The sequence below is a fragment of the Phaseolus vulgaris genome, chromosome 9 (genome assembly GCF_051622355.1).
Source record: "Phaseolus vulgaris cultivar YP4 chromosome 9, ASM5162235v1, whole genome shotgun sequence".
In the NCBI taxonomy this organism is placed as follows: domain Eukaryota; kingdom Viridiplantae; phylum Streptophyta; class Magnoliopsida; order Fabales; family Fabaceae; genus Phaseolus; species Phaseolus vulgaris.
The window spans coordinates 39,724,980-39,737,814 of record NC_143506.1 but is presented as its reverse complement, the minus strand read 5'-3'; the positions used below and the strand labels follow the sequence as shown (position 1 = coordinate 39,737,814).

The window sequence follows — 12,835 nt, the reverse complement described above, 5'->3', positions numbered from 1 at the left end:
AATGAATAAATAAATGAGTTTTTACAAAATAAAAATAAAAAAGTAATAAATTAAAAATGTTTAGTTTAAAGTTATTTTTTTTAAAAATGAAGAAAATAAAAAATTAAACTATACAACAACATAAAAGTTAAATCTATAAACATAAATTAACATTTATTTTTATTATTATTGATGATATAATCATGTTAATTTCAAGTAAAAAATACAGGACATAATTATAAATAAACCAAAGTCAATTAGTATTAATTAATAGTGAACACATAAATAATATTGAAGTGTCTACCCTAAATGCAAAATTCTAAAAAAAAAGCTAATACAAATGCTACACTTAATGCTTAAAAATGAGACCAAAAAAATGCAAAACTAAAGAAGTATAGAAAATAAAAACAGCAGCAATAAAATAAAAACAAAAAATAAATATAAATAAAGAATGACAAAAAAAAAAAAACAACTAAAAACATAAAAAATATAAAATAAAGGCAAAACAAAATAAGATAAAGATAAAAGATATAAAAAAAATTCAAACAAGATAAAGATAAAAGATATAAGGCGATATTAAATAAGTATATGTTGATTATAAAAAGGAAAATAAATAAAAGATGATCATTCATTTGATATTTTCTTCAGTGGTACATTAAATAGTTTGTGCAAAATGAAACATAATTAATGACGAGAATTGCACAATCCAGTAATTTTTTTTATAATTTTAATTTTGAATGCATTAAAAAAATATATTTTTAGTATTTAAAATAGTTAGAAATATAATTACTGAATAAAAACATAAATAGAAATAAATAAAGAATGGCAGAAAAAATAATAATATTGTCAAACACCAGGACACACAAGAAGAACGTGTCCCAACATTACTACACCATCTACTTTTCGTCATTAATTATGTTTCATTTCGCACAAACTATTTAATGTACCATTGAAGAACATATTAAATGAATGATCATCTCTCATCTATTTTCCTTTTTATGATCCACATATACTTATTTAGTGCCTTATATCTCTTATATTTATCTTGTTTTGATTTATTTGATTTTTTTTATATCTTTTATCTTTATCTTATTTTGTTTTTCCTTTATTTTATACCTTTTATGTTTTTAGTTATTATTATTATTTTTGTCAATCTTTATTTATTTATGGTTTTTGTTTTTATTTTATTGTTGTTGTTTTTATTTTCTAGACTTATTTATTTTTGCATTTTTTTCTTCTCATTTTTAAGCATTAAGTGTAACGTTTGTATTAGTTTTTTTTAGAATTTTGCAGTAAACACTTCAATATTATTTATGTGTCCACTATTAATTAATACTAATTGACTTTGGTTTTTTTTATAAATATGTCCTGTATTTTTTACTTGAAATTAACATGATTACATAATCAATAATAATAAAAATAAATACTAATTTATGTTTATAGATTCAACTTTTACGTTGTTGTAGAGTTTAATTTTTTATTTTCTTCATTTTAAAAAAAAATAATTTTAAACTAAACATTTTTAATTTATTACTTTTTTATTTTTATTTTGTAAAAACTCATTTATTTATTCATTAATTATATTTTTAATTATTTTAAACATTAAAAATATTTATTTTTTAATGCATTCAAAATTAAAATTATAAAAAAATAATAATTTATTATTTATTTATTTATTTTTAAAATGGTGCTAGATAGGGAAATAAAAAATAAAAAAGTGCTAGATAGGGAAATAAAAACAAAAGGGTGCTAGATAGGGAAATAAAGATGTAGATGGTGTAGATAGGAAATTGATTTAGGGATAAAAGTGAGAGATGAATTATTAAAATATGTTGTTTGACGTTGAAGTAGTTGGATTTATAGTTCTCCATTTTAATATTGCAGTTGTTGTGAGAACCTACCTCCCATACTACTTTGTTCGTTATATTTCATAGGGTGATATTTTCTATATCAAATTTACAATTTAAAAGAAAAATAATTTTAAGATTGAATTGATTTCTTTTTCTATTATTTTTTTCCTTTTGATTTAGAATATATTCGTTAGATAACAACTAACTCGTAGAATCCTTTAATACTTTAATATTAGAAATGCAAAAAAGTACTATTAATACATACACCTGAAAATTTCAATAAACTTTACAATTAACCAATACATTATTCACTTAAATTAGATAATAATATATTTACAAACTATATTTTTTATACAATCATGTTACAATTATTAATACTATTATTTTAATATTTTTCTATACTATTTAATTATAAATTTATCTTTTATTATATATATATATAAATAAATAAATGTATGAAGTTGTATATAGCATGAGAGCTTAACTGGAGATGTTTGAGTGATCATATATTTTGACATACATAAAATACACACAACTCAAAATAATAATATTGAAAATATTGCATTTATTTTACTTTTTAATTTAAAATTCTAATATGTAATATCATTTTGTAAGGCGATTGAGTTTTCCTTTTGTTTTAGGGTTGGGTTTCGAACTGCCATTGTTATACCCTTGCGCCCGGTCTCAACGGCGTCGTTACTTGCCTCAATCGCAGTCCACATCTTCCTCTCCGATCTCGAAACGACGTAGTTCACATACTCCGTCGTAAGCTTCACTGGTCCATCCACTTCAACATTCAACCCTTTTTCTCTTCCACCATCATCATACCCTATTTTCACTTTCACGTGCATGGTCTCTTCGCCCACGATGAAATCGTGCGTGGCCTTCACCCTCACCACCACACCATACTCGTGCTTCTTCTTCTCCAGAGTGAAACACCCTCCGCAACCACTCTCAAGACTATAGTAACGAACCACTTCTCTCTCAGGTAAAGGTGGCGCGTAGTAATGATTCTTAATCGAATTATAGGACCCCCCGAACGTAGTGTTCATGAAATTGCATAAAATGCCGTACCTCTTGTTTTCCGAGAGTCGCAGGTTCAGATTAGCGAAAGAACCCTTGCCACTGTTCTCGAAGAGGTCGATGTAGACTTGTTTTACACCACCGGAGGAGCAAATCTTTTCGGTTATCTTCATAGTTACGTGGGTGTTACCGAGGGAGTATGTGAACTCGGTGGTTCCATCTTCATCTTCCAATTTCTGCATTTTGGTGTTCACTTCCAACGGATAACCGCTAGACATGAACCTCACAACGCTCTTATTTCCTGCCATTGTCTTTAACGTCTGCTCTCACTCTAACCTTTTTTCTTTCTCTCAGCTCTCTGACTCTAATCCGGTCTTCCTGCATGCATGTTCCTTTATAGGTAAAACTGAACCTACACACAGATTCCAAGTGTTAAAAGAAGGCAAAGAATTATATGTTAAAAGAACCACGAAGAGCATCTCTAATCGTAGACCTAGAAAATCTTATCCAGCATCTTTTTATATGGTCCCATTTTCATATTTGGATGTATTTAGCAAAGTTATATTTTTTTATGGAGATATTTAATGAAAGTTTGGAGGTTTGAGGAGGGAAGTTTGAAGATTGTCGGAATTAGAAGGTTGGAAACGGGAAAGATGTTCAGTTTTGGGGTCAGATAATTGGGCATGGGCATTCTCAAAAAGACTTCAAAAGTAGATGTAAAAGACTTCAAAAGTAGATGTTATTTTTCTTATCGAGGCAAATCTATGTGATTCTCAAAATATGGGTTAATGCTGAGAGTTGAATTTAAGGTGGAGAAATGGTTTTTTTGCTTGGGAGGAGGATCAAGCAAGCCAACTTTTAGAGATGATTTCCAACCAGAGGCTTGAGTTGGAAAAAGCAGACAAATGAGTTTTGGAAGAATAGTGAGTCAGCATAGTTTTTAGTTAGGTTTGCTTATGGATTTTTAAGGGGAGAGGGATGCGAGGAAGACTCGAGAAGGTACAAGTTTTTCAGGAGGATTAAGGTGTTTCCTTTAGCTCACGTCTCAACTAGGGGCTAGAATTCTCGACCCGCCCCGCATAAGAGTTGGCCCGCGGGTTTGCGGGCCAGCCTGCGTTTTTTTTTTTTTAATTTTTTTGTTTACATTTTGTTCTTAAGAAATTATCAAATTAAACCTATATATTTGTTACTATCAAACCTAAATTTTTTTTTCTTCCTTTTCAAACATAGTCAAACATCAAAACATTAAACATTAAGATAAATATCAAATATCACTATTCTTCCACTTCCAAAACATTAAAAATACCTAATTCCAAAACATTAAACATAAACATTAATTCAAAAACATTAAACATAAACATTATTGACATTCTTCCATTTCAATAACATTGGATGCCGTCTTAGAAGAACTTTCATCCATTTTTTTTCTTGCGGGTTAGCGGGTTGAAAAGGTTAGGCCGCCTCGCGTTTTTTACCAGCGGGCTGCGGGCCGGCCTGCACGGCCCGCCTCGCTTTGTCATCCCTAGTCACAACTTGGAGAGTTATTGAAAACAAGGTTGCTTGTATGGTAAATCTGAAGAGACGAGGTATAGGGGTCGAAAGCAATCTTTGTTGCTTGTGCAGGATACCAGAGGAGTCAACAAACCATTTGTTCTTCGGATGTAGAGTTGCTTGGCTAATTTGGAATAATTGTTATAACAGGTTAGGGGTGCGTTCGGTCGACCTTATTGATCCTGGGTCTCATTTTGACCATTTCAAGATTCTAGATGCGTCTACTTCAGTTAATTTTATTATGGACAATGTCTGGATTGCATTGGTTAGTGAGATTTGGAGACACATGAATAATTGTTTCTTTAAAGGTGTGGAGTGGTTGATCATACTGAAGTTTTTTCCCTAGCACAGGTTAAGGTTTGGTCCTAGATCTATTCAAAGATACTGTCAGCGAGCTTCTTGTTCTCTGACGGGTGCCTAGAACCCTTGGTATGTATGCATTTGATTTAATGTCTTTATAAGGGTTGATCCTTGATATTTCTAATTCTACTTTAGTTGGTAGTGTTGAGGCAGACAGTAGGAGGTTACATTTTGGTTTGATATGTATATGGAAAAGTACTCTTTGAACTCTTGTATTCTGTATAAGGGTTAGACCACCCATGAAGTGGGTCTATTTAATTGTATTGCTTCTTGCCGATAAAAGAAGAAGTGACCATGTATTAGAGTTTTTTGGGGATAAAGGTAACCTTCATCTCACTTCACAACATGGAGGGTCATGGAAGATAAGTTAGCGACTAAAGCGATTTTGGAGAGAATAAGGATCAGTATAGTAAGTAACATTTGCAGTTTGTGTGGGGAGGAAGAGGAAACAATGTCCCATGTTTTTTGCACTTGTAGAGTTGCTTGACTCATGTGGTCTATGTGCTATGAGTGGATAGGGTTAGCGTCGACAAATCATTGGGAACCAAAAAGGCATTTTATAAATTTTAAGTTGAGTGGACTCAATAAAATTGGTAATCAGATTTGATAATGTGTGTGGATAACAGTGGTAGACGAATTGTGGAAGCATAGGAACAATATCATTTTTAAAAATGGTAGGATAGACCATATTGAGACTTTCATAATGACACAATTGAAGGTTTGGTCATGGGTGACTTTCAAGGTTCGTCTTGCAAGCTTATCGTATTCTAACTGGTGCCTTAAGCCGCTGATATGCATGAAATCTATCATAAAGCTTTAGGTGGTTGAACAAACAAAAGATGGGTTTAGATGAATTGCAAGGTATGTTGATAGATATATGTAGTTAGTTTGGATTAGTTTTTGTGTTGATTTTATTTTTGGATGTTAGAAGTCTTAGGTTGTTATGATTGTGCTACTCTAATCTGATTTGGAATTCTGTCTTTGATATGTTTTATGTTTGGAATCACATGATGACTTACTTGTATAAGGATTGAAGTATCCTTGAAATATCTTTATTATTTATTTATTTTTTACTGATAAAAAATAATTATTTTTTTTTTCTTATCTTGAACAAAGTGATGGTGTTTTAAAATTTACTTTTATATATATATATATATATTTAAAATAGTCAAATTAAGATAGGTAGAAAGTTATCAAAATATTTTTTTTCTAAATTGAAAATAATATATTGTATCCAATAAAAAAAGAGAATCGATCCTATATTATCAATATAGAATAATACATTATAATTATCAATATCATGCTAGAAAGGAGCATCTATCCTTTATGATCTTAATAGAATAATCACAGTGGGAGTATAATTCTTATATTTCTTTTCTTCTTATTGCGTTTATTCTCTTTCTGGCTAGATGAGAACTTGATATTTAATATTTTAATTTCGGAAAATTAAAAGGAAGAAAACTGAATTATTTTTTGTTTTCCAATTAAAGAGAAACGTGCATTCATGGACTTAGATTTTCCATAACGACATAAAATAAAATATTATTACAGGAAAATCATTTAAATATAAATTAATTTAGAAATTATTTATCAATAATAAAAACTAATTTAGTTAATATAATAATTAATTATTTTTTCATATAAAATTGATTTCTATTTAATAATTTTTTATTTGAAAATACTTACTACGATTTTTATGTTAGAAAAAACTTTTATTAAGAACTGAATTTTAAGACTAACTCGACCTAATAAAATCAGTTTATAAAACTCTTCATTACTACTTTGTTGTTTATATTTCATAGGTGCAATATTTTGTATATCAAATTTAAAATCAAAGAAAAATAATTTTAGGATGGAAGTGATCTTTCTTTCTATTATTTTATTATTATTTTAATTTAGAACATATTTAATAGATAGCAAATAACTTTTAGAATTATTTAAGAATGCTTTAATAGTTAAAAATGTAAAAAAGTAATACCACTAAATAAGTCTTGTATACACATTTTTTTTATTAGCAATAAGGATTGAATAACAGGAACCATTTAAGGGGTGAGTCAACCCTTATACGTACCTATATAATATGAATCAAATTTCAGGTCTCCTAAACCAACAAAATGAGAGAGACAAAAAAATCTACCACTAAAAAACCCGTACAAACCCGTACAAACTCAAAACAAACCCATACAAACTCAAAACAAACCCAATACAAACTTACTGCAACCAAAACAAGGGGCAAAAAGAACAACAACCCACGAGTCATCAATATCCGAATCAATACTCAAACCTCTAATTTCTTCAAAAAGTTGGTCTACCTGAGACTTCTCCCAATCAAATAAATTTCTTCTCCACCCAAACTTCCAGTTCCACTCTCCTTCTTCCCAGACCCCACAACATTCCAACAACTCATCTTCATCCCTGCAAAGAGAGTATAACCTTGGGAATTTGTTTTTCAACTCCAAATCGCCCACCCATTTATCTTCCTAAAACCTAATTTCCTTCTCATTACCGACTTTTCAATTGAAACGGTCGTCGAACTCTCTCCCCCATTCCTCCATCGACCAAATCGCCTTTAGCTCCCGCCACCAAAGGGACCCCATCGTTTTTGAACTTGGCCCTTTCAACTTTCTCCAACCCCCGTACTTAGATTCTACCACCTCCTCCCACAGACCACCTTTGGAAAAACCCAACCTCTAAATCCATTTCCCCAACAAAGCAATGTTGAAAAATTTAATATTAATAACCCCGAGACCACCATTTCCACGGGGTTCGCACACCTTCTCCCAAGAAGCCCACGCAATCTTTCGCCCACCTGACCTCCAACCCCATAGGAAGTTTCTTTGAATTTTCACAATCTTCTTCCTAGCAATAGCAGAGATTTTAAACAAAGACGTATAGAACAAGGGGATAGCAGAGAGAATAGATTTAATCAGACAAATTCTTCTTGCCATCGAGATAAATCTGCCTTTCCATCTTCCCAGTCTTTCCTTTATCTTCTCAACCACCCCATCCTAAAACGCTTCCTTTTTGTGACATCCCCAACAGGAAACCCAAGATACTTGAAAGGATAATTCATCACTTCACAGTTAAGCATTTTTGCGAAACAACTGATCGTGAAAGTATCAACCCCACACCTCCAATACTACTCTTCAGAAAGTTCACTTAGACCTGAAGCCAGCTCAAAGCAAGTCAGAATAGATTTTAAACAGAAAACACTTTTGGTTGTTGCTTTGCAGAAGAACAAGGTATCATCTGCATACTGAAGCATATTAACCTTAACCTTATTCCTCCCAACCTCCACACTCTCCACCCAGTCAAACAAGACAACATTCCTTACCACTCCTGCTAAACCTTCAGCTACAACAAGGAAAAGAAACGGAGCCAAAGGATCACCCTGTCTCAAACCCTTTGAAGGAACGAATTCCTTAGTCAGACTGCCATTAACCAACACAGATACCGTTGCAGACTCCAGATAAGATTTAATCCAAGCAATCTATTGTTCACAAAAACCTAATCTTTCAAGCATATAACTGATGAAATCCCACCTTACCGAATCATAAGCCTTCTCATAATCCACTTTGAAAAATAAGCAGTTCTTCTTCCTCCTTTTTGCCTCCTCTAAGACTTCATTGGCCACCAACACACTATCCAAAATTCCCTACCAGCTAGAAACGTAGACTGTCTCGAGTCAATGATTTTACTCATCACCTTTTTAAGCCTCAGAGATAGCAACTTCGGTATGATCTTATATAGACATCCAACCAGAGAAATAGGTCTAAAATCACATAAACTTTGTGGATTCTCCAGCTTAGGGACCAGACACACGAACGACGCATTTGTCCCCCTAGGCCATTTTCCGACTATAGCAAAATTGTTTACGACCAGCAGGATATCCTCCCTAATAAACTCCCAACAAAACTTGATGAGCCCAAAGTTAAATCCATCCGGACCAGGACTTTTCGAGCTTTCACAATCCCAAACAGTCTCCTTGACTTCCTCTTCGGAGAAAGTACTGACCAACATCTCATTATTAGCAGCAGAGATAGAATTGAAAGGCACATTATCCAACCTGACTTGAAGCCCATCAACACTTTCAAATCTGGCATTGAAGAAGTCCCTAACCTTACCTTTAACCACCTCCTTATCTTCACTCCACAACCATCAACTACTAGTCAATTAATTCCGTTTCTTGCCCTCCTCCATTTAACAGTCGAATGAAAAAACTTTGAATTAAGGTCACAATTTTTTAACCACTTAAGGCGAGCTTTCTGATGAATAATTGTTTCTTGTCTAAAAGCATTTTCATTTTGTTCTGCTAGCAAATACCTCCTCTCCACTTTGCCTTCCTCATCTAAGACACCAGCATCATCTCGAGCATCAAAATCCTCAATTTTCTTTTTTAAAATCTCCCCTTTCAGATTAACATCTCCGAACACGTCTCTGTTCCATACTTTTAAATCATATTTTAGCTTCTTCAATTTTTCTTTGAAGACAAACAAACCCCTACCGTAAACTTCATAACTAAGCCATTTACTTCGAACAAACTCTCGGAACTTGTTGTCTTTTTGCCAGACATCCAGACTGCAAAAAGGTTTCGGACCCCAATCTGGACAGGAATCTTTAATTACCAAAGCACAATGATCTGAAATAGATATACTAAGTACGAACTACTTACTGTTCGACCACTCCTCCATCCATTCCTTAGAGACAAGGACTCTATCAATTCTACTTTTAGCAGTACCATTCGGTTTATACCAAGTGAATTTCTGACCAACCATCGGAATGTCCATTAATTCAGCCTTTCCAATAAACTCATTAAAATCCCGCATTTCTCTATTATAATTCAAGCCCATAGCCAAACTTTTCCTCTTCTCCTTTGTTCTGATTGAGTTGAAGTCCCCTACTACACACCAGATCCTGTTTAACTGACACGCTCTATGAGCATTAATTTCATCCCAACTCGCTTTCTTTTCCTTCAGAGAACCTGAGCTATAAACATTCACAATAGTTACTCTTACTCCGTCACCAACCTTCCATACCCCTTCAATAATCGAGAAATTATTCCCATTAACAGAGCTTAATAAATGGAAACAACTCCTCCTCCATAAAGTAATAATCCCACCAACATTATTGATAGACCCAATTTCAATCCAGTCTATTTCATTAGAACCCCACATATTGAAGCAATTCTCTTCTCCGAACTCAGAACACTTAGTCTCTTGAATACACACCATTCCTACCTGTTCTTTGAAAATCAACTCCTTTAGATATCTTCTTTTGTTACTTCCTCCTAACCCCTTCACATTCAAACTAATTATTTTCATCATCAGAAACTACACTCTCCTTCCTTTTGAGCAACATGTTATCTCTGTCCCGAGCTTCCAAGGCTTGCAAATTTTTAACTACCACTTCTTCCTTCCCAGCAAACGAAAACCCCAAAACTTTTCCCATGTTCCAAATTTTTTGGGCTTTCGATTCCTTATTTTCCAGCCAATAACGATTATTACAGTTCCTTACATCATTGTCAGAAATAGAAGAGACAGTAGTTTCTAACCTTTTACCCGCCAGCGAGGACAGAGCGACTTTCTTTCTCATATTCTTAAGGCTGGTTTTAGATAAAGTGTTGCCAAGTCTTTTTCCACCTGCTGCCTCCGTCGAAAACACCATCTCAACCGCCCCTACTGACTCCTTCCCGACACTCCTATTAGCACCGTCAACTTCTCCTCCGTCCGCCGCTGCAGACAAACCCTCCACCGCCGGCGAACCACCCAAATGCTCGTCGTAACCTAGACCTCTTCCGCCGGTGACCTCGAGCCCTTTGTCTCTATAAACGGGTGCCGCTGCCACCTCGTCACACGGCGACGCACCCAGTAGGTGCCCAAGAGGCGTCGTCACTATTATCGTTGACGTAACTAACGGTGTCGCCGTCAACCTTCATCTCCGCTTTATTCGACCACCCCTTCGTAGGCAGAGTATTTGACATTGTCGGAGCCACCGCGTCGTCGCTGGCTGGCGTACCACCAAGGGCAACGCCGCTTGGATACACTTCTCCGCCCACCCCAAAGTCGCATGTTGCAAGGAAACCTACATGGTCTGCCACGTCTGCAAATGGGTCTGAAACCAATGGCTGCTCCGCCCCACCAACCACGTGTACTTGGGCCAAAGTAGGCCCAACACAGAAAAACTCATCAGACCACCCCCCTTCTTTTCCAGAACTACTCTCATTTACACCACTTGACACATGGTTTTGGACCCCCTTAAATGCGCCGCCCATCTCCATTCTTTCCCATGCACGGTTTTGGCTTCCCAACCTTTCCCACTCATTGTTTTGGCTTCCCAAAACAGTCATTACTCCCTCTTTTAGGTCTACACCAACTTTAGAAGAAAAATCTATGAACTCTGGATCTTCTAATAAAACTAAGTTGCCCTTAGCTCCATCATCTTCTCCTCCAATGTCCAAAAACACGGACTCAACCACATCTTCATCATCAGTGACTAAGTAGCGTGCCTCCGAACTCCCCTCAGACAGTTGCCCCCATTCCATGCACTTACTGCAACCAAGCTGAGAAAAACGATGACACGTATCTTCTTCAAAGGTTATCCGACACCGATAATCATTTATAATAATACTTTTTACCACATTTGCATTCCCGCCCGCTGGAATCTTGATCCGTAATCTAGCAAACTCAATAATCTCTCGTGCCTCCGTCGCCTCATCCACCTCAATAAACTTTCCTACTAACTCCCCAATGAGTTCAAAGCATTGTCTATTCCAAAACATCAATGGTAAACCCCTAATTCGAACCCAAGCAACTTTTACCAGAGACGGAGAAAGAATTATCCCATGGGACAAGAGAATCAAAGATATCCCTTAACCACTCTTTGTTATCATCAATGACCTTCGCGACAGAAATCTCACCATCACCAGCTAGCAGCATAAAATTCTCTCCAAGATAGCTAAGACTTAACGAACCATAACCACCCACCACAACACTCTCCTTAACTGCCTGAAAATTAGACAGTTCCAAGAACCTCCCAATAAAACAACTCTCGAGCCACAATGATGGCTCCACGTCCACCTTAAAACAAGGCAAATCAAATTCGAGCTCCTTTTGTTCACCATCACTCTTTTTTCCCTGAGGCAAACTCGCACTCCCAGACATAACCACTTTTGTGAATGAACGGTGCATCTCCTTCTGGCTCCAAACTTTTTTAGAGCCCTCCACCCTCCGGTTCTGATTACGCGCTTCCTTTGGCGGTTCTTTCTTACGGTATCTGGCTATGTTCACACGTAATTTCCATAACCCAATCCAAATAGCATCCAACCTTCTTTCTAACTCACAAACATCCCTCACCCCTTGGAACCTCACAAACCCGAAGCGTTGTTTTCTATAATTAAGTTTTTTGGGTATGAAAACATCCAAAACTCTACCCCGTCTTTAAAAAATATTCCAAAGCTCCTTTTCTTCATGACCAGGCGGAATATTAGTGAAGAAAAACGAAGTATCAGCCATGAAGACAACCTTACCTTTCCTTACCTTTCCCTCTCCCACTTGAAAACCTATTAGTGTAGCAAAGTCAAACCCCTTGTATACACATTGAATCTTTAATAAACTTTTTGTGATAAAAGACATTATTCAGTATCATCAGACCTCATCTCGGAGATGTTTGAGTTGTTATATTTTTACATTCATCATATACACATTTGACAACTGCAAATCATAATATTTTAATTATATTTATTTTATTTTTTAATTTAAAATTTTAATATGTATTATTATATTATTAAAGCTGTAGTAAGGTTCAGAGATGTTTTAGTTGTGATATTTTGATTCATTATACAGAAAATACACATTTGATAACTTAAAATAATATATATTTTTTTAATTTAAAATTCTAATATATATTATTATAGAGAGATATTTTGTAAAGGGAGGAATACTATTTCTTCAAGAGTTATAACAATACCAATAATAATGTTGATATTATTATTATTAATAATAACACTAATAATAATATTAATAACATTGAAAAATAATGACATAAAGATATTTAAAATATTAGTTAACATTAAT

The 12,835-nt window shown here is 34.3% G+C and overlaps 2 protein-coding genes across 2 annotated transcripts; both read right to left on the bottom strand.

Annotated features, from left to right (window-relative positions):
* Window positions 1–2,371: 2,371 nt before the first annotated feature.
* Window positions 2,372–3,260, bottom strand: LOC150025312 (uncharacterized). The gene has a single exon (XM_090295558.1). It carries the CDS (start codon window positions 3,158–3,160, stop codon window positions 2,420–2,422), a length of 741 nt encoding a protein of 246 aa, XP_090151684.1. The 5' UTR covers window positions 3,161–3,260; the 3' UTR covers window positions 2,372–2,419.
* A 4,642-nt stretch (window positions 3,261–7,902) lies between these two features.
* Window positions 7,903–9,994, bottom strand: LOC150025311 (uncharacterized). The gene is made up of 5 exons (XM_090295721.1): window positions 9,436–9,994; window positions 9,087–9,378; window positions 8,469–8,859; window positions 8,311–8,418; window positions 7,903–8,253 (listed from the first exon to the last, which is right to left on the bottom strand). The coding sequence occupies exons 1-5, from the start codon at window positions 9,992–9,994 to the stop codon at window positions 7,903–7,905; spliced, it is 1,701 nt and encodes a 566-aa protein (XP_090151847.1).
* Window positions 9,995–12,835: the final 2,841 nt, after the last annotated feature.

Coding starts and splice junctions, on each gene's coding strand:
- LOC150025312 (XM_090295558.1), bottom strand. CDS start 3,160: ATGGCAGGAAATAAGAGCGTTGTGAGGTTCATGTCTAGCGGTTATCCG.
- LOC150025311 (XM_090295721.1), bottom strand. CDS start 9,994: ATGGTGTGTATTCAAGAGACTAAGTGTTCTGAGTTCGGAGAAGAGAAT. Junction 8,419..8,468: donor TATCTCTGAGGCTTAAAAAG/GTGATGAGTAAA, acceptor TCTAGCTGGTAG/GGAATTTTGGATAGTGTGTT. Junction 8,254..8,310: donor ATGAGAAGGCTTATGATTCG/GTAAGGTGGGAT, acceptor TGTGAACAATAG/ATTGCTTGGATTAAATCTTA.